The sequence below is a fragment of the Eriocheir sinensis genome, chromosome 6, assembly GCF_024679095.1.
Source record: "Eriocheir sinensis breed Jianghai 21 chromosome 6, ASM2467909v1, whole genome shotgun sequence".
In the NCBI taxonomy this organism is placed as follows: Eukaryota; Metazoa; Arthropoda; class Malacostraca; order Decapoda; family Varunidae; genus Eriocheir; species Eriocheir sinensis.
Genome location: NC_066514.1, coordinates 1,678,254 through 1,702,199, shown reverse-complemented (window position 1 = coordinate 1,702,199; position 23,946 = coordinate 1,678,254). Strand labels below are relative to the sequence as shown.

The following is a 23,946-nucleotide window of genomic DNA, read 5'->3' as shown; positions in this document are numbered from 1 at the left end:
CCGCTGCAATTGGTACGGATTTGGCTTTCACTGGTAGCCTGGTAACATACACTCCCAGGTCTTTCTCTGCCTCTGTGGTGGATAGTGGAGTGTTTCCCATGTGGTATTGGTGTGCTGGATATCCCTTCACTGGTAGCCTGGTAACACACACTCCCAGGTCTTTCTCTGCCTCTGTGGTGGATAGTGGAGTGTTTCCCATGTGGTATTGGTGTGTTGGATATCCCTTCACTGGTAGCCTGGTAACATACACTCCCAGGTCTTTCTCTGCCTCTGTGGTGGATAGTGGAGTGTTTCCCATGTGGTATTGGTGTGCTGGATATCCCTTCACTGGTAGCCTGGTAACATACACTCCCAGGTCTTTCTCTGCCTCTGTGGTGGATAGTGGAGTGTTTCCCATGTGGTATTGGTGTGCTGGATATCCCTTCACTGGTAGCCTGGTAACATACACTCCCAGGTCTTTCTCTGCCTCTGTGGTGGATAGTGGAGTGTTTCCCATGTGGTATTGGTGTGCTGGATATCCCTTCACTGGTAGCCTGGTAACATACACTCCCAGGTCTTTCTCTGCCTCTGTGGTGGATAGTGAGTGTTTCCATGTGGTATTGGTGTGCTGGATATCCCTTCACTGGTAGCCTGGTAACATACACTCCCAGGTCTTTCTCTGCCTCTGTGGTGGATAGTGGAGTGTTTCCCATGTGGTATTGGTGTGCTGGATATCCCTTCACTGGTAGCCTGGTAACATACACTCCCAGGTCTTTCTCTGCCTCTGTGGTGGATAGTGGAGTGTTTCCCATGTGGTATTGGTGTGCTGGATATCCCTTCACTGGTAGCCTGGTAACATATAGTCCCAGGTCCTTCTCTGCCTCTGTGGTGGATAGTGGAGTGTTTCCCATGTGGTATTGGTGTGCTGGATATCCCCTCCCAAGGTGCAGGACTTTACATTTTTCCTCATTGAATTGTAGCAGCCACTTTTTGTTCCATTCCTGTAGCTTGGTGAGGTCTTCTTGTGGGAAATCCGCGGTTAAGGGGTTAAACATTTTGATCCCCCAAGCGCACACATTTGACAAGGATTTCTTAGGAGTTGTGAGCATTTCCTTGGGTAGTTTTGTGACCCAGATGGTAGGTTGATAAAGCTTCTGTACCATGAACCTTGTAAAACACTCATTAGAATCCAATTGATCTCCTCTACGGCCTCAGAAAAGAGTTGATTTGAAGGAAGGGTATTGTCAGACGCCTTCACTTTTCACATCAACTATTTCAAAAGGCCAAAGAGGGGGTCAGTTGGGTTCTAATTAGTGTTTCCTTAGGTTCACGGTACAGCGGAAGGGTCACACTACCACCAGGGTCATAAAACTACCCCTGGAAATGCCCACAACTCCTACGAAAGCCTTGTCAAATATATGAGGTTGGATGCCGATATGCGAAATTTTGTCGCTTAAGTTCACCCATTTGACAAGGCTTTCCTAGGACTTTTGGGCGTTTCCAGGGGTAGTTTTTTGACCCTGGTGGTAGTTTGACCCTTCCTCTGTACCGTGAACCTAAAGAAACACATATTTGACAAGGCTTTCCTAGGACTTTTGGGCGTTTCCAGGGGTAGTTTTTTGACCCTGGTGGTAGTTTGACCCTTCCTCTGTACCGTGAGCCTAAAGAAACACTCATTAGAACCCGATTGCCTCCCTCTGTGACCTTTAAAAATAGTTGATGGTTGAAGCGAAGGTGTCTTGTAATACCGAGCTAACAGTGTGTCCCGCCTCCCGGGTGTGTGGGTGTGAGGTCAGCCGTCACATGGATGATGGAGGGAAGGAAACACGGAAACATGGAATGACGGGCAACAGAAAACCTATTGGCTCATTACGAGGTTGCCTGCTGTGGAGCCGTGGAGGAGGAGGAGGAGGAAAGCTGTAGGTGGAGAGGAAGAGGAAGAGGAGGAGGAGGAGGTGGAGGAGAGGAGGGAATTGGTTAGCGATCCCCAGACCTTGGTGAATTACACACACACACACACACACACACACACACACACACACACACACACACTCACACACACATACACAGGAATGCTTAATCTACATACATAAATTTGAAGAGAGCTGGCCCAGATTTGATCCTCTCTCTCTCTCTCTCTCTCTCTCTCTCTCTCTCTCTCTCTCTCTCTCTGTCCCTGTGTGTGTGTGTGTGTGTGTGTGTGTGTGTGTGTGTGTGTGTGTGTGTGTGTGTGTGTGTAACTCTGGGTAGTTCGAGAGAGAGAGAGAGAGAGAGAGAGAGAGAGAGAGAGAGAGAGAGAGAGAGAGAGAGAGAGAGAGAGAGAGAGAGAGAGAGAGAGAGAGAGAGAGAGAGAGAGAGAGAGAGAGAGAGAGAGAGAGGAATAGAGGTTGTTTAGTCGGCAACAAGAGAGAGAGAGAGAGAGAGAGAGAGAGAGAGAGAGAGAGAGAGAGAGAGAGAGAGAGAGAGAGAGAGAGAGAGAGAGAGAGGAGGAGGAGGAATAATAGAGGTGGAGGAGGAGGAGGAGGAGGAGGAGGAATAGAGGTGGAAGAGGAGGAGACATGGAGGAGGAAGAGGAGGAGGAATAGAGGTGGAGGAGGAAGAGGAGGAGGAATGGAGGTGGTGGAGGAGGAGGAGGAGGAGAAAGTGGATAATGCAAGCTGTAGGTGAAGAGGAAGGAGGAGGAGGAGGAGGAGGAGGAGGAGGAGGAGGAGGAGGAGACATGGAAGAAGAGGAGGAGGAGGAGGAGGAGGAGGAGGAGGAGAAAGTGTCAAACGCTGTGTACAAAACTTTCTTCAAGGCTATCTCTCTCTCTCTTTCTCTCTCTCTCTCTCTCTCTCTCTCTCTCTCTCTCTCTCTCTCTCATACCGCGATGTATGAGAGAGAGAGAGAGAGAGAGAGAGAGAGAGAGAGAGAGAGAGAGAGAGAGAGAGAGAGAGAGAGAGAGAGAGAGAGAGAGAGAGAGAGAGAGAGAGAGAGAGAGAGAGAGAGAGAGAGACACTAACAAACAAACAAAACAAACAAAATTAAACTAAAAAAAACTTACGCAACTTCGACAAGAGATGACACATTAAGAGGAAGAGGAAGAGGAGGAGGAGGACGAGGAGGAGGAGGAGGAGGACGAGGAGGAGGAGGAGGAGGACGAGGAGGAGGAGGAGGAGGACGAGGAGGAGGAGGAGGAGGAGATGACCCATTAGACGTCCACTTCCCAGCCCTAACCACCTCCTCCTTCTTCTCCTCCTCCTATCTCATCACCTCCTCCCTCCTTCCCTTCCTTCTTCTTCATCTCTTTCCTATCCTCCTCCTCCTCCTCCTCCTCCTCCTCTCCTCGGGGCTCAAGTGTGGATGATGTCTTCAACTATTCTTGGCCCTCACGCCCGGCGCCACGCAACACCCCGCAAGGAACTTAACTTTCAACACCTCGCACGCACACACAGCTGGTAAGGCTTTCGTAGGGGCTGTGTGAGTGTTTCCTTGGGTAGTTTTGTGGTTCTAGTGGTAGATTGATAAGGCCTGGTACTCTCAACACACACACACACACACACACACGTACAGCTGGTAAGGCTTTCGTAGGGGCTGTGTGAGTGTTTCCTTGGGTAGTTTTGTGGTTCTAGTGGTAGTTTGACAAGGCCTGGTACTCTCAACACACACACACACACACACACACACACACACACACACACACGTACAGCTGATAAGGCTTTCGTAGGGGCTGTGTGAGTGTTTCCTTGGGTAGTTTTGTGGTTCTTGTGGTAGTTTGACAAGGCCTGGTACTCTCAACACACACACACACACACACACACACACACACACACACACACACACACTTGAGCAGAGAGAGAGAGAGAGATCCTTTTTGGCACTTCGAAAAAATAGTTGGTGTCGGAGGAGGAGGAAGCGCTCGAAAACAGCATCCCAGCATCCTGTAGTTGGCTGGTTGCATCCCCCCCCCCCCCCCATCCCTCCCCTCCTTCCTCTCTGCCCGGGCCTTGTCCCTCACTTCCTCTGTTGATACCGGGTGACGCAGAGGCCTGCCAAAAATGTCACCAGAATGTTGTATATGTCCGGCATCCTGTAGTTAGCTCCCTCCTCCAACCCTCCATCCCTCCCCTCCTTCCTCTCTGCCCGTGTCTTATCCTTCATTCCTCTGCTGATACCGGGTGACTCAGAGGCCATGTTACCAGTGTAGTGTAAGTTTTTTATAAAGTGTTAAGTGTTAAGTGAGTTCCGCAGTGGCCGTTAATTTTCTCACGCCAGAGGGCTATCCCACCGCTGCCACCAGTGTAGTGCCCCGCGGATATCACGGAGGTTATGGGGCGGATTTTAAGACACCTCCGCTTCTCACATCAACTATTTCTAGAGGTCAAAAAGGGGATCAATCTGTTTTAATGAGTGTTTTTTAAGGTTCATGGCACAGAGGAAGGGTCAAACTACCACCAGGGTCATAAAACTACCCCTGGAAAGGCCTACAGCTCCTACGAAAGCCATGTCAAATATGTGTTTCTTAGGTTCATGGTACAGAGGAAGGGTCAAACTACCACCAGGGTCATAAAACTACCCCTGGAAAAGCCTACAGCTCCTACGAAAGCCATGTCAAATATGTGTTTCTTAGGTTCATGGCACAGAGGAAGGGTCAAACTACCACCAGGGTCATAAAACTACCCCTGGAAAGGCCTACAGCTCCTACGAAAGCCATGTCAAATATGTGAACTTGGGAGACGAAATGTTTTGAAATACGATCCTATATCTCTTTCTTCTTAATGTATTTGGACAATTATTTATTTGATTTAATGAATATCGACAAATTATACTGGAGAATGTCGTACTCGGCGTCTTGTATATGTCCAGCATCTTGTAGTTAACCCAATCTCTCTCTCTCTCTCTCTCTCTCTCTCTCTCTCTCTCTCTCTCTCTCTCTCTCTCTCTCTCTCTCTCTCCCTTGTTTTAAAATACTTAATGGCTTCACGAATGTAGACAGATCAACATTGTTTATGATCGATGACACTTTGCGTACGAGGAACAATGGCGTAAACCTCAAATGTAGACAAGTAAATTCAGACTGCACCAAATTTTTCTTCACCAACGTTGTAGTGCGAGAATGGAATAAGCTCCCTGCCTTCCTTCAGTGTAACACGATTGACTCCTTTAAAAACAAGCTCGACCGTCACTTAATTCAACTTTTAACTATAGAGTTGAAATGCAACGTTTTGGAGCTATCTGATTAATGTAGAATCACTTAGGTTTAACCCGTCTTCTGCGATTGGCACGGATTTGGCTTTCACTGGTAGCCTGGTAACATACACTCCCAGGTCCTTCTCTGCCTCTGTGGTGGATAGTGGAGTGTTTCCCATGTGGTATTGGTGTGCTGGATATCCCTTCACTGGTAGCCTGGTAACATACACTCCCAGGTCCTTCTCTGCCTCTGTGGTGGATAGTGGAGTGTTTCCCATGTGGTATTGGTGTGCTGGATATCCCTTCACTGGTAGCCTGGTAACATACACTCCCAGGTCTTTCTCTGCCTCTGTGGTGGATAGTGGAGTGTTTCCCATGTGGTATTGGTGTGCTGGATATCCCTTCACTGGTAGCCTGGTAACATACACTCCCAGGTCTTTCTCTGCCTCTGTGGTGGATAGTGGAGTGTTTCCCATGTGGTATTGGTGTGCTGGATATCCCTTCACTGGTAGCCTGGTAACATACACTCCCAGGTCTTTCTCTGCCTCTGTGGTGGATAGTGGAGTGTTTCCCATGTGGTATTGGTGTGCTGGATATCCCTTCACTGGTAGCCTGGTAACATACACTCCCAGGTCTTCTCTGCCTCTGTGGTGGATAGTGGAGTGTTTCCCATGTGGTATTGGTATGCTGGATATCCCTTCACTGGTAGCCTGGTAACATACACTCCCAGGTCTTTCTCTGCCTCTGTGGTGGATAGTGGAGTGTTTCCCATGTGGTATTGGTATGCTGGATATCCTCTCCCATGATGCAGGACTTTACATTTTTCCTCATTGAATTGTAGCAGCCACTTTTTGTTCCATTTCTGTAGCTTGGTGAGGTCTTCTTGTAGGAAATCCGCGGTCAAAGGGTTAAGGACAAGCCACTTAGTCTGGACCATGGCGTCTGTGTGGCAGGGCTGGGCTGGGGGATGGGGGGTGGGGGGGGAGCTGGGAGGAGAAATGGTTAGGTAAGGGGAAGTTAGAGGTAGAGGTAGAGGTGAGAACATAAGAACATAAGAACATTCCTGTAAAAGGGGTTGGCTACTGTTCCTGGTAAGGTTGGGCGGCCTGTAAAGCACTCCAATGACAAGCTTCTCCTTCCTACTTATTAAAGAGGAGGTGGAAGAAGAGGATAGTGGATAAGGAAAGGAGTGGAAGAGAAGTGACGTGGTGAGGGTGTGTTGGTGGTGGAGATGGTGGTGGTGCGTTAATATGTCGCAACGACCTTCATGAAGCAAGGGGTCACGGAGGGTGGGTGGGGTGAGGGGGGTATAAGTCTTGCCCGGGAAGGCGTTTGGGGGTTGTCGGCACTGTTACAGCCTCCCTGGTGGTCCCGAGGCCGTGTGGGGGGGCTTCGTGGTGCAGTGGTTAGCACACTCCGCTCACAACCGAGAGAGCCTGGGTTCGATTCCCGGGCGGAGTGGAAAAATATGGGCGGCTTTTCCGATACCCTACGCCCCTGTCCACCCAGCAGTGTACCAGGTATTAATCGGGGGTTGTGTCCCGTCTCCTGGGGTCTGTTCCCTTCTCCTATAATTCCTTCCCCTTCTGTCTCTCTCCGGCATATGACCACAGATGTTGCGCCGACTAAACCAAACTTTCCAACTGTTCCCTTCTCCTATAATTCCTTCCCCTTCTGTCCCTCTCCGGCATATGACCACAGATGTTGCGCCGACTAAACCAAACTTTCCAACTGTTCCCTTCTCCTATAATTCCTTCCCCTTCTGTCTCTCTCCAGCATATGACCACAGATGTTGCGCCCACTAAACCAAACTTTCCAACTGTTCCCTTCTCCTATAATTCCTTCCCCTTCTGTCTCTCTCCGGCATATGACCACAGATGTTGCGCCCACTAAACCAAACTTTCCAACTGTTCCCTTCTGTCTCTCTCCAGCATATGACCACAGATGTTGCACCAACTAAACGAAACTTTCCAACTGTTCCCATCTCCTATAATTCCTTCCCTTCTGTCTCTCTCCGCATATGACCACAGATGTTGCGCCAACTAAACCACACTTTCCAACTGTTCCATTCTCATATAATACCGTCCCCAATTCTGTCTCTCTCCAGCATATGACCACAGATGTTGCGCCCACTAAACCAAACTTTCCAACTGTTCCCTTCTCCTATAATTCCTTCCCCTTCTGTCTCTCTCCGGCATATGACCACAGATGTTGCGCCCACTAAACCAAACTTTCCAACTGTTCCCTTCTCCTATAATTCCTTCCTCTTCTGTCTCTCTCCGGCATATGACCACAGATGTTGCGCCGACTAAACGAAACTTTCCAACTGTTCCCTTCTCCTATAATTCCTTCCTCTTCTGTCTCTCTCCGGCATATGACCACAGATGTTGCGCCGACTAAACGAAACTTTCCAACTGTTCCCTTCTCCTATAATTCCTTCCCCTTCTGTCTCTCTCCGGCATATGACCACAGATGTTGCGCCGACTAAACCAAACTTTCCAACTGTTCCCTTCTCCTATAATTCCTTCCCCTTCTGTCTCTCTCCGGCATATGACCACAGATGTTGCGCCGACTAAACCAAACTTTCCAACTTTTCCCGAGGCTGTGTTGGTCCAGGCAGGGCGGCCTCTCCTACCCCAGGCTGCCGGCAACGACTCGAGGAAAAATATAACACGGTAAAGTAATACAGGAAAGCAACACGACTCGGGGAAAATTAACGCGTAATAAACACAACAGAAAAAGTAACAAGTGGCCTCGTCTTAACTAGCTAATTACCGGCATAATTACCTCGTTACGCGGCAGCCGAGTCAGGAAAGCGAGCCTGGCAGACTTAGGCGGGGTTCCCACTATTCCGTCTTGACGGATCTGTCGACGTTAGTGACGTCAGCGAAACAGCGGCCGCCCGCCAGGGATGATCCACTCCGCCAGTCCATCGTCATCACTTGTTGACAAACACATGGACAGCATTAACCACAACGACTTCTTGTGTATGTTAGTTTGTAGCTAAGTTCTTCTACATCATATTTTCATGATATGTAGGATATTCAACGTAACTGGCCTGGCACCACCACCGCCGTGACGGACCCAAAAGTTAACTTGAGTTCATCTCTGGACGGGCTCCGCGCGGGGCCCGGGCTCCGTTGATGACGTCACTGACGGTCGACGGATCCGTGAAAACGGAGTAGTGGGAACCCCGCCTTAGGCAGAAACTCCACCGGGGAGCTGGGCGTCTTTTTTTAATCTTTTTTCTCTTCTTATGTGTTGCCTGCAGCGCCGGCAGGGTCTCTTAAGGGGGCCTGGCCGACGACCCTGCCGCTGGTGACGCAGGCGAATATTAAGTGAATGGCCGTGATATATGACTTGCCTGCCCCACTCCCCCCCCCCCCGGTGCTCCTCTTGACCGAACTCGCTGAGGTAAGGCATGATGAAGATCTGGACAGCATGTGGGTAGTACGATGCCCGAGCGCTGACCACTGGGCCTCCTCCTTCCCAAGTTGTCATCTGGCAGGTAACGGGAGGTCACACTCAGGTTCTGCCGCCACGGAGCTGATTGGGGCGACCACAATGACGGGATCTTCTCCTGATGCGGACAACACACTGGCGGACCAAAGCTTTGTCGTATGACTTGACCTCTTTCAAGGGGAGAGTATCAGGACGCCTCTCCACCCGAAATTGACCTCTTTCAAGGGGAGAGTATCAGGACGCCTCTCCACCCGAAATTGACCTCTTTCAAGGGGAGTATCAGGACGCCTCTCCACCCGAAATTGACCTCTTTCAAGGGAGAGTATCAGGACGCCTCCACCCGAAATTGACCTCTTTCAAGGGGAGAGTATCAGGACGCCTCTCCACCCGAAATTGACCTCTTTCAAGGGGAGAGTATCAGGACGCCTCTCCACCCGAAATTGACCTCTTTCAAGGGGAGAGTATCAGGACGCCTCTCCACCCGAAATTGACCTCTTTCAAGGGGAGAGTATCAGGACGCCTCTCCACCCGAAATTAACCTCTTTCAAGGGGAGAGTATCAGGACGCCTCTCCACCCGAAATTGACCTCTCTCAAAGGGAGAGTATCAGGACGCCTATCCACCCGAAATTGACCTCTTTCAAAGGGAGAGTATCAGGACGCCTCTCCACCCGAAATTGACCTCTTTCAAGGGGAGAGTATCAGGACGCCTCTCCACCCGAAATTGACCTCTTTCAAGGGGAGAGTATCAGGACGCCTCTCCACCCGAAATTGACCTCTTTCAAGGGGAGAGTATCAGGACGCCTCTCCACCCGAAATTGACCTCTCTTTTGGGCACTCTTTACTTTTTTCTTTTTTAGGAGCAGCGATTAGCGGGCGTTTTCTACACTTTGTTGTTGTTGTTGTTATTGGCCTTGAGCTTCATCCTCTCCTGTAACAGAAAAAACTGTAAATACTTGATTTCCTGTAAATGCTATTCTTTGTTTCATTAACCGTGTAGCAGCGACGGGCCAAATTTGTGGCTTTACCGTGTAGCAGCGACGGGCCAAATTTGTGGCTTCACCGTGTAGCAGCGACGGGCCAAATTTGTGGCTTCACCGTGTAGCAGCGACGGGCCAAATTTGTGGCTTCACCGTGTAGCAGCGACGGGCCAAATTTGTGGCTTCACCGTGTAGCAGCGACGGGCCAAATTTGTGGCTTCACCGTGTAGCAGTGACGGGCCAAATTTGTGGCTTCACCGTGTAGCAGCGACGGGCCAAATTTGTGGCTTTACCGTGTAGCAGCGACGGGCCAAATTTGTGGCTTCACCGTGTAGCAGCGACGGGCCAAATTTGTGGCTTTACCGTGTAGCAGCGACGGGCCAAATTTTTGCCATGATATAAACCCCCCAAAATAGATGATGCATAAACTGATCACAAATGCGTTGATATATATTATGAAATACTTTGTGTGAATGATGATTTTTTTCTCATTAATTCGCTTAGAGGGACCATTAAGAAACACGACCCCCGCAGCTACCGGGTTAAGCTGATACAACCAGCGATACTTTTTTCCTTAACATAACTTGATGGTCCTTCCCTGTTATCTTATGTCGCCGCCGGGAATGGACACCTGCCAAGTCCAGGGCACTGTACAGCCGGCCCACACGGATCCCTTCGCTTCAGGAGGAGTAACTTTATAAAGCAGGGCCTTATGTTTAGATAAGAAAAATGACAACGCAGGACATTTCTATCCACAATGGTGTAATAGCAAATGTAGGGCCGCTTTCACAGTCCCTTTGTTTTTAATCGTTACCAATGGCGGGGATCGACGGTATAGTTATCCACGTGAAACCGATGGGGTAGTGGCGGCTGCAGAGGAAGCGAGAGGTGTTGAGAGTGTGTGGCAAGGTGCGGGGCCTGGCTAACCCCGCAGCCGCCACTCACCCATCGGCCAGTTTGACGTCTAAATACTACAGCAGCGATAACACCCATTGCTAACGATTAAAACAAACAAAATGACTGTGAAAGCGGTCCAGCGTAGTCACTGTAAGCAAGCGATACATGTTGCTGATCAAGCTGAACCTGACTCAAGGGCTGCCGGGTTGCCTCATCCTAGTGGCGCCAAGCTGAAGAACACTTACGTCGGCATTTCAAGACCATTTCGCTTCTCATATCAACTATTTCTAAAGGTCAAAGAGGGGGTCAATCGGGTTCTAATGAGTGTTTCTTCAGGTTCACGGTACAGAAGGAGGGTCACACTACCACCAGGGTCATAAAACTACTCCTGGAAATGCCCACAACTCCTACGAAAGCCTTGTCAAATATGTGTTCTTGAGTGACGAAATATCTTGCAATACGACCCATATGGACCGTATCATAAGACTTTCGTTTCTCACATCAGGTATTTCTAAAGGCCAAGGTTGGGGGTCAATCGGGTTATAATGAGTGTTTCTTCAGGTTCACGGTACAGAAGGAGGGTCACACTACCACCAGGGTCATAAAACTACTCCTGGAAATGCCCACAACTCCTACGAAAGCCTTGTCAAATGTGTGTTTCTTCAGGTTCACGGTACAGAGGAAGGGTCACACTACCACCAGGGTCATAAAACTACTCCTGGAAATGCCCACAACTCCTACGAAAGCCTTGTCAAATATGTGTACTTGGGCGCCGAAATGTTAAGTAATACGGCCGTTAAGCTGATCACCACATAGCTACTCGCCTTGATATTTGACGCTTATCTCACTTTGATATTTATTTTTTTTATCCAAAACGTGAAAGTTGCCGACAAGCTCAGGACTTCAAACTGTTAAGCCGCGTTCCCAGTATTAATAGTTGTATAATCACACTCTGTCCTGCCTGGGGGTTGGGATGGCATGTTCCTCCCTTCTCCTTTGTTGTTTACCTGCAACAATAAACTATCAATCAATCAATCAATCAATCCACTGTGCCGCCTCTGGGCCACGACATCCCAGCGACTTTTCCCTATGACAGGTTGGTTCCTACGCTAACCCTCACGACTCCAGACTCCCGCCACGACGTCGGCGCAGCATCCGGCAACAGTCTCAAGACCTCTTCCAAGACATGCCCGACCCTTTCACATCAACACCCAAGACCTCGTGTACCCTAGAGTCGTGGGTTGTCGTGGTCCAGAGTCGGCACAGTGTGAACGGGGCTTAATTCAAACTGTTAGATCGTGCCCCCAAGCGCCCCCCCCACCCCCCGTTCCCCCCCAGCAGCCCCGCGTGTCCGAGGAAGGCTGCCGCGCCACACACGTGTTCTGAAGCACACCAGTCATGTACCCCTGAACCTCCTTGTGCGTACCCCGCGTACCCCTGCACGTAGACGTACCCCAGACCCAAGTTTGAGTCTTCCTGGACCAAGGTCTTTCCTACTGGCCTTTAACAGCAAGAGGGAACCAAAGAAGAAAGGAAGAAAGAAGGAAGAGGAGGAAGGAATGAAAGAAAAACGAAGGAAGGAAAGGAGAGAAAGGAAAGCCCAGTTAAGTCAAGGAAGCAAGAGCAAGGCCGTGATGACAGGAGGAGGAGGAGGAGGGAAGGAAGGAACTATAGGGTTGATGGGTGGTCTTCTGGACAGCATGTGGGTAGTTTTAAGCCACTCGGCGGCGGCTGAAAAATCCCAGCTTGGTGGCACCGGGCGGGGATTGAACTCGCGTCGTCCTGAACGCGGCGCCGTCACGCTATCCATTCAGCCACCACCAGGGTCATCAAACTACCCCCAGGAAATGCCCTAAACTCCCACGAAAGGCGTGTCAAATATCTGAGCGTGTGTGCCGAAATGTTCACGACTTCTGCCCGACTAACGCCTGCCGCCCTGCCTCCTCCCACAGTTGTGTTCGCGCGGGTCCGACGCCTCACCAAGACGCCGGAAGGACACGAGGCCTACAAGGTGCGGGTGAAGCGACTACTGAAGGTACGTGCGTGTGTGTGTGTGTGTGGAGGGGGGGAGAGAGAGAGAGAGAGAGAGAGAGAGAGAGAGAGAGAGAGAGAGAGAGAGAGAGAGCTAACAAATCCTCGTGTTTCAGGGGTCGGAGAAGGTGGAGGCGGTTCTTCAGAAGGGTCTGCTGTACAACATCGACGGGACATGCAGCGCCGGCCTCCTTAATCGGACCTCTTACGTCATCAGCGGCTTTGTGGCGTCGGGAAAGCCTATGGTGTCGCTGTGTAACTTCGCCTCGCCCGTCCGAAACCTGACGCCCAAGATGAAAAAGGGTTTGAAACTCCTCTACCAAAGCGGCTGTGACTGTCCGGTGAGTGGGAGAGGGGGGGGGGGGGGGAGGTGGGTGTGTGGTGTGGTGTGGGGGGGTGGGGGTGTGGTGGTGGGAGGGGGGGTATGGGGGGGGTATGTGGGGGCTCTCTCTCAAGGGGTCAGGCTTGTTAGGTTCGTATTGTTAAATGTATCCGTCTCCCAAAGCCACAGAGAAGATTGGCTTAGTTTTCATGGGTGTTTTCTTTCTCCTTTTCATTTTTCCTTTTTTTCCCCTCCAGTGTGTGTGTGGGGGGGGGGGGGGCTCAAAGGAGCCAATATTCTTTCCATTATGTCTGTTTCCCAAAGCCACAGAAATGACTGCCTGAACTTTCATGGGTGTTTATTTCCCGTTCAAGATGCAGGAGTCTTAAAACTATCACATAATACTCCGTGAAAATCCAAACAGCTTCCACGAGAGTCTTTTCCAACACGCGGACTGAGGCGTCGACAGGTTAATAGTTATTTTTTGTCCCTCTTCCGCAGATCATGTCCTGTCACCACTACTCTGAGAGGTGTCCGAGGGCCGCTTTCTTCTGCAGCTGGACCACCTCGCGCCACCCTGAGGACTGCCAAGGCCGCCAGTCGGTAAGCATTGATCCGTGACCCACAGACAGTTTTTGCCCTAGAAGTAGTAGTAGTAGTAGTAGTGGTAGTAGTAGTAGTAGTAGTAGTAGTAGTAGTAGGGGTGGGGCCAATGAATTGCTTTGTGAAAGGATATGAGAAAATATACCGCTCACAACGCAACTCTAATAGATGGAGGCCCGTTTATAAAAAAAAAAGTAGTAGTAGTAGTAGTAGTAGTAGTAGTAGTAGTAGTAGTAGTAGCAACATTAGTAATAGTATTAGAAAATTACACTCAATTGTTCCTTCTCTCCATCCTGATACTCTGTTCCCGATCACTGTTCTCATCTGTCAGCCTCTCAGGAAGTTGCATTCACTCCAAAACACTCCCTCTCAACCCTCCTGTGTGTGTGTGTGTGTGTGTGTGTGTGTGTGTGTGTGTGTGTGTGTGTGTGTGTGTACAGAGCACCTTGGTCGTTACAGGTGTGTCTGCGCGGGCCGTCGGGGCGGTGCGAGTGGCTACAGGGTCGTGTCTACCGCCGCTGCATGAAGACATTCCGCCACAACAGCACCGCCCCAGCGCGGCCGCACCACAACAGCATCCGTCTGGGGGCCATCGGCATCCATCGCAGAAAACATCCAAAGTTCCCGTACAAGCGGCGGCCGGGGCTTCGGCGGCGGTTCCGACGACCTCGCCCGACCATCGGCTACCTCCCCAAGAAAGGGTAACGGTCGTCCCAGGCAGCCGCTCCCTCCACTACTCCTGGCCGTGCCGATCAGTGCAGGGCTGCAATCTACAGGACACTCTCGTAGCCTCGCCCGGCACTCGCACAAATAACCAAATATTTTTCCACTAGTCTGCTGTCCCATAGATTATATTATTACCTAGTCTGGGGAGCTTCTTGTTCCGTACCGAGGTGTGCCCTGTCTCAGATGGGATGCGGTCCCCCCACACTGATGCGCACCCAGCCTTGGCAGGGATATAAGGCTCATCACACAGTGTCTCATCATGGACTGCAGTGTGCCATGGTATAAGGTTGGTTTGCCCGCTCCGCCTTCAAATATTTTCGCTGTGGCAATGGGTATGCTCCATCAATGCCCGGGCGTCTGTGGTGTGTGCTGCCCAGGTGTGTGTGTGTGTGTGTGTGTGATGTGCCCCCTCCCAAGGCACATAACACCCTGGCTCTTGGACTGAAGTGAAAGGAGCTCTGATTAAAAGCGTTCGGAACCCAAATTTTCCAGTGACAAAATAAAGTACACAGTTGCTTTATATGTATACAATAGATTAAAGGTGGTTAGTGAAATACGGTAGACGGAAGTGAATCATATTTTTGTACAGTCCACTGCGTCAGGGCTATAGATGTAAACCCCTATGTAAACACTGAAGGGCGTGCACAAAGCCGTCCTTTGAAATCAGATAGCAGAACACATGATAAGGGAATGAGGGAGATAACTGATGAAGGAATTGGTTACTGGAAAATGCAGCTCTGCACTCTAAATGTGGACATGTTTGAATTTTTGTATGTAGCTCCCACTCCTCTGATGTGCCCATATACACCGGGTATTCGTTATAATTATGCGAGGGTTACGTTCTACAAAAAGCTCGCATATTGTGAATTCGTATATATGGAACCTATCATCCCATTAAGGGGCTATGTTCCACGACCCGTTTTCGAACCAGCGTTACCAATTATCGTACACACCGTATTGCATTTTCGTAGTTTCTGACTGATATCTATAGCAAAAACAAACAAACAAACATCAATATATAACAGTTTTAACGCCAACTTTAATATTCTTTCGTTATTTGTGTTGGTACGAGATTTTTGAGGATTAAAAATAATAAATACAATGTGGTGAATACGATAATATGGCAACGCTGTTTCGAACCCTCAAACTATTTATTCCGGCACCGTTTCACAATAATAGACCACATTGATTGCTTCCGGGGAGACACACCAAAAAGTCTACGATTTAAGCTGATGATTAGCTACCTGAGGATTAACTTTAGGATCAGAGGGGGGAAAAGGCTAATTATAGGCGAGGAAAGTGAGGGAAAACATTTGCACTCACCACCCTCTAGTGCGTCACCATACCTCACCAGCACCAGCGCCGATACTCGCGTAATACCGAATTTTCTCGCGTAAAACGAATACTTGGCACATTTAAGTTAGTCACATATGAGCGAATTTGCATATTTCAAACTCGTACATATCGAATACCCGCTGTACCCTGAAATATACTGTGTGGCAAACTGAGGTAATGCTTTAGGGGTTGTGGGGCCATCCTTGTCCTGAGATATACTCCGCCTGAGGAAGCAACTGCGCTGTCCTTGTTTCTGGAGTGCCGCCCTTGGCTCGGGTTTTCCTTTTCCGTGTTTTAACCCGGTAGCTGCGGGGATCCTAATTCTTAAAGGCTCGTCCGTCTAAGCGAGAAAAATGAGAAAAAATCACCCCTCACGCAAACCATTTCATAATATATATCAAAGCATTTGTGATCAGTTTATGTATCATCTATTTTTGGGGGTTTATATCATGGCACAAATTTGGCCCGTCGCTGCTACACGGTAAAGCCACAAATTTGGCCCGTCGCTGCTACCGGGTTAAGTTATGTGTGTCCGTCCTGGGGGTAAGGTTGGTATTGTGAGCTGCTCCCGCCCTCACTCACACTCTTTCCAAAGGTCAAAAAGTAGGTCAATCGAGTTCTAATGAGTGTTCTTTTAGGTTCACGGTACAGAATGCGGCTCAGACTACCACCAGGGTCATAAAAGTACCCTTGGAAATGCCCTAAACTCCCACGAAAGACTAGTAAATTACGTGTTCTTGGGCGCAGAAATGTTTCAAAATATGGCCCGAAGCTCCGTCCTGTTCCTTGGGTGTGCCCTGGCGCGCGCTGAGATATGTGTGTCTCCACCCCACTATTAACAAGCGCCCAATGTTTAGAAGGATAGAGGGTCTTGCCTCTTCCACGTGTGTGCCCAACCCAGGCCAAGGTGTGTTGTAGCCTGGTTCTCTGTAGGCAGTAAATTTCCGGGTCAAAGATTATAGACTATACTTTTCAGACTCCATCGAGATTAAATAAACAACTTTTCTTCAATTAAACGAACCCTTTTAGGATCATAAGACTATATAATGTTGCAAGTGCCATTTTTTAAATATTTTGTGAGGAAACTTTTGTAAACGTTGTTAATCCATACATAATGAGAGATATAGCCATGTAATGTATTTTTGTATCTGGTCAGATAATCCAGAATACTTAACTTATGACCACAATGTGATGGCCCAAGATCACTGAATACGACAATTTTCTTTATTTGTGAGGAAACTTTAATTAACGTTCTGTTGAGCTATACATATTGAGATATATCGCCATGTAATGTATTTTTGTATCTGGTCAGATAATCCGTAATACTTAACTTATGACCACAATGTGATGGCCCAAGATCACTGAATACGACAGTTTTATTTATTTGTGAGGAAACTTTAATTAACGTTCTGTTGAGCTATACATCTTGAGATATATCGCCATGTAATGCATTTTTATATCTGGTCAGATAATCCATGATAACTTATGACCACAATGTGATGGCCCAAGATAACTGAATACAATTTATTTATTTATTTGTGGGGAAACTTTTATTAACGTTCTGTTGGTCCCTACATCTTGAGATATATCGCCATGTAATGCATTTTCGTATCTGGCTTAACTTATGACCACAATGTGATGGCCCAAGATCACTGAATACGACAATTTTCTTTATTTGTGAGGAAACTTTAATTAACGTTCTGTTGATCTATACATCTTGAGATATATCGCCATGTAATGCATTTTTGTATCTGGCTTAACTTATGACCACAATGTGATGGCCCAAGAGTCTTCAATCAATCTATGTTTACCAAATTGTCGAGGCCGGTCTGACGTAGGCTTCCACGGGTCCTTTCCTCCCCTCTGCTCTGCCACACCCCAACAGCTATCCCTGCCTCTCACATGTAAGGTACAGGTAACATATGAGAGGAAGGGATAGATGTTGGGACTGTAGGGCAAAGCAGAGGGGAGGAATGGACCCGAGGGAGGCGCTATCCATCACTGAATACGACATCTTGAGTGTTATGAAACGCAGGAGAAATATATCTGTTCAGGAGATTGTTTTCCATTCATTCCGCCTAGGATTCGAACCCGAGATCCTGTAACGGGAAGGTGGACTCTAGCGTTGAGCCATCCCCGTGGTGGAGGGCGTTTTGGGTCGGTATCATAAGACAATTTCGCTTCTCATGTCAGCTATTTCTAAAGGTCAAAGAGGGGGTCAATCGGGTTCTAATGAGTGTTTCTTTAGGTTCACGGTACAGGAGAAGGGTCAAACTACCACCAGGGTCATAAAACTACTACTGGAGATGCCCACAACTTCTACGAAAGCCTTGTCAAATAGGTGTTTCTTAGGTTCGTGGTACAGAAGAAGGGTCACACTACCACCAGGGTCATAAAACTACCCCTGGAAATGCCCATAACTCCTTCGAAAGCCTTGTCAAATAGGTGTTTCTTAGGTTGATGGTACAGAAGAAGGGTCAAACTACCACCAGGGTCATAAAACTACCCCTGAAAATGCCCACAACTCCTACGAAAGCCTTGTCAAATAGGTGTTTCTTAGGTTCATGGTACAGAAGAAGGGTCAAACTACCACCAGGGTCATAAAACTACCCCTGGAAATGCCCATAACTCCTACGAAAGCCTTGTCAAATAGGTGTTTCTTAGGTTCATGGTACAGAAGAAGGGTCAAACTACCACCAGGGTCATAAAACTACCCCTGGAAATGCCCACAACTCCTACGAAAGCCTTGTCTAGGAGTCTTCATCAGCGTCTGGGGCATCACATCAAGGGTCAGTTTTACAGTCCAATCCAACAAGTTTGTAAGCTCTCTAACGATGAGAAGTCCTTGTAGCTCCAGTGTTTAGCTTTGATATAAATAAAACGAGGGAATATTCGGAAACTACACAGGAAATCTCTTTATCAGTGTGTGGTATTAAGTAGAAATAACTCATCTTTGTCGTGAATGCTTCGTTCGGACCCTCACGATGACTAATGGGCGCTTACACAGTCGTTTTGTCTGTTTCGATAATTACCAATGGCTGTTATCGCTGCTGTAGTATTCCCACGTCAAACTGTCCGATGGGGTAGTGGCGGCTGCGGGGTTAGCCAGGCCCCGCACCTTGCCACACACTCTCAACACCTCTCGCCCCCTCTGCAGCCGCCACTACCCCATAGGCCAGCTTCACGTGGGAAACTATAGCGTTGACCCCCGCTATTGTTAACGATCAAAACGGATTGTGAAAGCGGGCCTATGCATTAGACTGTCCAATTGGCCACAAGACAGACAGGCCGTGATTGACCTTGTGGAAACTCTCTTCTTTGGCCTTCCAGCGTTGTGATCTTCGTGGTCCCAACAAGGTTTTCAAATCGTTTCAGCATCTCGAGCTTGAGTGTGTCTGGGGCATGCTCTCATCTGCCGACTAATATATATAAGTATATCTAAGGAGCTATACGTTCGATTACATGTTATGATCAAATAATGGTAATGTTATATACAGCCATCTCGCATCCTTTCCCCCTGCCTCCATTATCATCTCAGCCCAGCTTCCTTCTTCCCACGTGTGCTGCCCATCTCCTATCCCTCGCCATCATCTAGTTTGCACATATTCCTGTGAACGCATGAAAATAAATGCAATCTTCTATTCCTGAGTTTTATTTGTAATGCATGCTGTTAAGTGATCCTGGAGCAGAACTGGTGTACCCTCCGAGCACGATAATCTGGCAATGGTGCTCCCCACATAGACTCAGGCAAGGAAGTGAAGTATGCAACCACTCGATCATGTCATTATATAATAGAACAAACACTTAGAGGAGCGGCAGAGACAAACAGGGGAACGGGAGATCGCCCACTAACTCTTCTTCAGTCTGTGCATAACATTGTCCGTCCCTTCAAATCAAACTTGTTCAAGAATACATAGCTTGGAATTATAAGACTATCCCTTCTCACATAACTTCTAAAGGTCAACGCGGGGGTCAGTCGGGTTCTAATGAGTGTTTCTTCAGGTTCACGGCACAGGAGAAGGGTCACACTACCACCAGGGTCATAAAAGTACTCCCGGAAATGCCCACAACTCCTACGAAAGCCTTGTCAAATATGTGTTCTTGAGTGACGAAATATCTTGCAATACGACCCATATGGACCGTATCATAAGACTTTCGTTTCTCACATCAGGTATTTCTAAAGGCCAAAGAGGGGGTCAATCGGGTTATAATGAGTGTTTCTTCAGGTTCACGGTACAGAGGAAGGGTCACACTACCACCAGGGTCATAAAACTACTCCTGGAAGTGCCCACAAATCCTACGAAAGCCTTGTCAAATATGTGTTCTTGGGTGACGAAATAATTAGTAATACGACCCATATATAATATTTTTGACCGTCCAAACTTCGATTCGGGTCATGTCACGTTTCGGAGCCTCGATTCACTCCGACACGAAACAATGAATCCCCGATACAATTTGAAACGAGCCTAAACAATTCAATTAGATCTTTTCGTCCCCCCTCCAGCGCACAGACAGCTGCTGAGAGTCCAGTATCAGTGTCAGGCCAGCCCTTGTAGTCGAGTGCCTGCCTCTGTGCAAGGAGCTGTGTGCGTTACCTGGAACCCTGATTACTGGTCATGTTGTCACCGCGACCCCGCTGCACCGTCCACCTCCCCGCAGCGTAAGTAAGGTACAGAGACAGACAGACATGAGAGACAGACAGACATGAGAGAGAGACAGACATGAGAGAGACAGACAGACATGAGAGAGACAGACATGAGAGACAGACAGACATGAGAGACAGACAGACATGAGAGAGACAGACAGACATGAGACAGACAGACGGAGACACAGACAGACAGAGACACAGACAGACAGAGACACAGACAGACAGAGACACAGACAGACAGAGACACACAGACAGACAGACAGAGACACACAGACAGACAGACAGAGACAGACAGACATTCCATCCCAACCCCCAGGCAGTACAGAGTGCGCTTATACAATTAGGGATACATGTTTAAGTAGCGGCTGGAAACTAAAGACATAATGATATAGTTTAATTATTTGTATTGGTTTGTTTTTAATGTGTCTCGTGTGATTCATTCGTTTTAAATGCTGTATGTTCTGTGGTTTTTGTTAAGTGTATATTTTCATTCCGAGTTTTAAAGAAATGTTAGTTTTTCGACCATTTTGTTAAGAGTAGAGATTGATGCGTTTTTATTCTAAGTTGTGGTCAATAGATATCTATCCATGGATCTTTAAGTCCAGGCTGTTAAGGGCGGGGCTGAAGAGGAAAGGTTTAAGTTACAAAGCGTGACCCGAAGAAAATGTTAGCAAGGCAAATCTCGTATCATACCTGTAATGGCGTCCCTTTGCCCAGCGGTGCCAGATTGTCTAACTGAGACCATTAGATTTATCAGCTTCAGACCCAAAACTGTTATGCCCACACAAATACTCTTCCCTTCCTTCACCCCGGAGCGCGCAGTCCCATCGCCCATCAAGAAATCGTGAGGCCAGCGCAGAAAAATACACCCTTGTGACATAAACGCGCCTGTCCGCTTGTCAAAACCCCGGCGTACGTGCTGGAAATGTTGTAATTACACCACACCGAGCCCTGAACGCCCACCACCCGCTAGGAGCCGCTATTCCTAAGATTTACGAAGCTGTAGGATTTTGACTGTCTCTGTCTGTTTGTGTCTCTGTGTGTGTCTCTGTCTGTGTGTGTTTCTGTCTGTGTCTCTCTGTCTGTCTGTCTGTCTGTGTCTGTCTGTCTGTCTGTGTCTCTGTCCGTCTGTGCACAGTAGAATAGATAACTTGTCATATAAATTAAGGTCTCGATTTGCTCTGCATGAGATGAATTTAACTTTTATTCCACTATGTGTGAAGAGAGAGAGAGAGAGAGAGAGAGAGAGAGAGAGAGAGAGAGAGAGAGAGAGAGAGAGAGAGAGAGAGAGAGAGACACAGACAGACAGAGAGAGACAGACACAGACACAGACAGACAGAGACATGAGAGATGCAGACAGACAGACATGAGAGAGAGAGAGAGAGAGAGAGAGAGAGAGAGAGAGAGAGAATAGGCAGATTGTAAACACACCTTATTTATCAAGATCAAGCTTCCTCTTCCCCGGCTCTATCTCCGCTAGTTCAGATTTCTTAGACCATAATATAAGCTTTCCCGGTTACTTACAGAATTCAAAGGTGGATCATGAACCTGCAATTGGGGTCTGATTCATCTGGGGACACACCTTAATTTGACCTCTATTCAGGACCAGAGAGTAGCGGGATTTTTTTATATATATTTTTCTTTACGCCCTTGAACTGTCTCCTTAGCTGAGTTGGTGGTTATACAAGGCAAGGGTCCGTGGGCTAGAAGGATCGATGTTGGAGTGATCTTTTTGACTAAGCATTTTTTTTATATATTATTTTATCCCCATTAGATTTAGTGAGGCAAATGGGGTTACGATAGTGATTGTTTCTGGTCATTTTCTGAGTTTTTGTCAATGGAATCTTTAACTCCTGCCAAATGCGTGTTTTATATATTTTTTTGTTTTTACAGAATAGGAGACATTGCAAGGTCGTAAAGAAAGAAAACAATGAAAGGCCGCTACTTGATGCTCCTGAATAGAGTTGAGTGACCAATTAAAAAGTACGAGGTAGGTTAATTATATGAATGTCACACTAAACCATATCTTTTCTCACATTCATTAAACTATATTTTTCTTAACTCTTCCCATGCGTGTATTGGAAGGTCAAACTAAATATCTTTTCTCACATTCATTAAACCATATTTTTCATAACTCTTGCCATGCGTGTATAGGAAGGTCAAACTAAATATCTTTTCTCACATTCATTAAACCATATTTTTCATAACTCTTCCCATGCCTGTATAGGAAGGTCAAACTAAATATCTTTTCTCACATTCATTAAACCATATTTTTCATAACTCTTCCCATGCCTGTATAGGAAGGTCAAACTAAATATCTTTTCCCACATTCATTAAACCATATTTTTCATAACTCTTGCCATGCCTGTATAGGAAGGTCAAACTAAATATCTTTTCTCACATTCATTAAACCATATTTTTCATAACTTTGCCATGCCTGTATAGGAAGGTCAAACTAAATATCTTTTCTCACATTCATTAAACTATATTTTTCATAACTCTTGCCATGCGTGTATAGGAAGGTCAAACTAAATATCTTTTCCCACATTCATTAAACTATATTTTTCTTAACTCTTCCCATGCGTGTATTGGAAGGTCAAACTAAATATCTTTTCTCACATTCATTAAACTATATTTTTCATAACTCTTGCCATGCCTGTATAGGAAGGTCAAACTAAATATCTTTTCTCACATTCATTAAACCATATTTTTCATAACTCTTGCCATGCGTGTATAGGAAGGTCAAACTAAATATCTTTTCTCACATTCATTAAACTATATTTTTCATAACTCTTGCCATGCGTGTATAGGAAGGTCAAACTAAATATCTTTTCTCACATTCATTAAACTATATTTTTCATAACTCTTCCCATGCGTGTATAGGAAGGTCAAACTAAATATCTTTTCTCACATTCATTAAACTATATTTTTCATAACTTTGCCATGCGTGTATTGGAAGGTCAAACTAAATATCTTTTCCCACATTCATTAAACTATATTTTCATAACTCTTGCCATGCGTGTATAGGAAGGTCAAACTAAATATCTTTTCTCACATTCATTAAACCATATTTTTCATAACTCTTGCCATGCGTGTATAGGAAGGTCAAACTAAATATCTTTTCTCACATTCATTAAACCATATTTTTCATAACTCTTGCCATGCGTGTATAGGAAGGTCAAACTAAATATCTTTTCTCACATTCATTAAACCATATTTTTCATAACTCTTGCCATGCGTGATTAGGAAGGTCAAACTAAATATCTTTTCTCACATTCATTAAACCATATTTTTCATAACTCTTGCCATGCGTGTATTGGAAGGTCAAACTAAATATCTTTTCTCACATTCATTAAACCATATTTTTCGTAACTCTTCCCATGCGTGATTAGGAAGGTCAAACTAAATATCTTTTCCCACATTCATTAAACCATATTTTTCATAACTCTTCCCATGCCTGTATAGGAAGGTCAAACTAAATATCTTTTCTCACATTCATTAAACCATATTTTTCATAACTCTTCCCATGCGTGTATAGGAAGGTCAAACTAAATATCTTTTCTCACATTCATTAAACCATATTTTTCATAACTCTTGCCATGCCTGTATAGGAAGGTCAAACTAAATATCTTTTCTCGCATTCATTAAACTATATTTTTCATAACTCTTGCCATGCGTGTATAGGAAGGTCAAACTAAATATCTTTTCTCGCATTCATTAAACTATATTTTTCATAACTCTTCCCATGCGTGTATTGGAAGGTCAAACTAAATATCTTTTCTCACATTCATTAAAC

General features: G+C 46.8%; 4 protein-coding genes and 1 long non-coding RNA gene across 36 annotated transcripts in view; 3 read left to right on the top strand and 2 right to left on the bottom strand.

Moving 5' to 3' along the window:
- The window catches only part of LOC126987325 (uncharacterized), an 8,311-nt gene extending 1,196 nt beyond the window's left edge, over positions 1 to 7,115 (top strand). The window contains exons 1-4 of one of the 19 annotated variants that reach the window (XR_007740818.1): positions 1 to 485; positions 585 to 848; positions 5,385 to 5,780; positions 5,879 to 7,114. The exon at positions 1 to 485 is cut by the window's left edge and continues 1,175 nt beyond it. Coding sequence is in view for 14 of the 19 variants with exons in the window: in XM_050844241.1 (XP_050700198.1) it covers positions 99 to 553; positions 651 to 848; positions 5,385 to 5,865 (1,134 nt within the window). In the remaining 5 variants the exon portion in view is untranslated. The other 18 variants (XR_007740798.1, XR_007740806.1, XR_007740814.1 and 15 more) reach the window with 18 other exon arrangements.
- Positions 1 to 19,143, top strand: part of LOC126987564 (uncharacterized) — a 32,470-nt gene extending 13,327 nt beyond the window's left edge. The window contains exon 3 of the long non-coding RNA XR_007741014.1: positions 17,844 to 19,143. This is a non-coding gene — a long non-coding RNA (uncharacterized LOC126987564). The remainder of the gene's footprint in view (positions 1 to 17,843) is intronic.
- The window catches only part of LOC126987444 (metalloproteinase inhibitor 3-like), a 28,944-nt gene extending 9,801 nt beyond the window's left edge, over positions 1 to 19,143 (top strand). For 2 of the 11 annotated variants that reach the window (XM_050844418.1, XM_050844412.1), the window contains exons 3-6: positions 12,438 to 12,520; positions 12,633 to 12,857; positions 13,340 to 13,441; positions 13,901 to 19,143. In XM_050844418.1, the coding sequence (XP_050700375.1) occupies positions 12,438 to 12,520; positions 12,633 to 12,857; positions 13,340 to 13,441; positions 13,901 to 14,146 (656 nt within the window). In that variant the 3' untranslated portion in view covers positions 14,147 to 19,143. The remainder of the gene's footprint in view (positions 1 to 12,437; positions 12,521 to 12,632; positions 12,858 to 13,339; positions 13,442 to 13,900) is intronic. The other 9 variants (XR_007740925.1, XR_007740915.1, XR_007740911.1 and 6 more) reach the window with 9 other exon arrangements.
- Positions 1 to 23,946, bottom strand: part of LOC126987263 (bromodomain-containing protein 7-like) — a 111,076-nt gene that overhangs the window by 58,328 nt on the left and 28,802 nt on the right. The window lies entirely within an intron of this gene.
- LOC126987284 (uncharacterized) overlaps positions 1 to 23,946 on the bottom strand; it is a 116,640-nt gene that overhangs the window by 78,624 nt on the left and 14,070 nt on the right. The gene's annotated exons all lie outside the window — the stretch shown is intronic.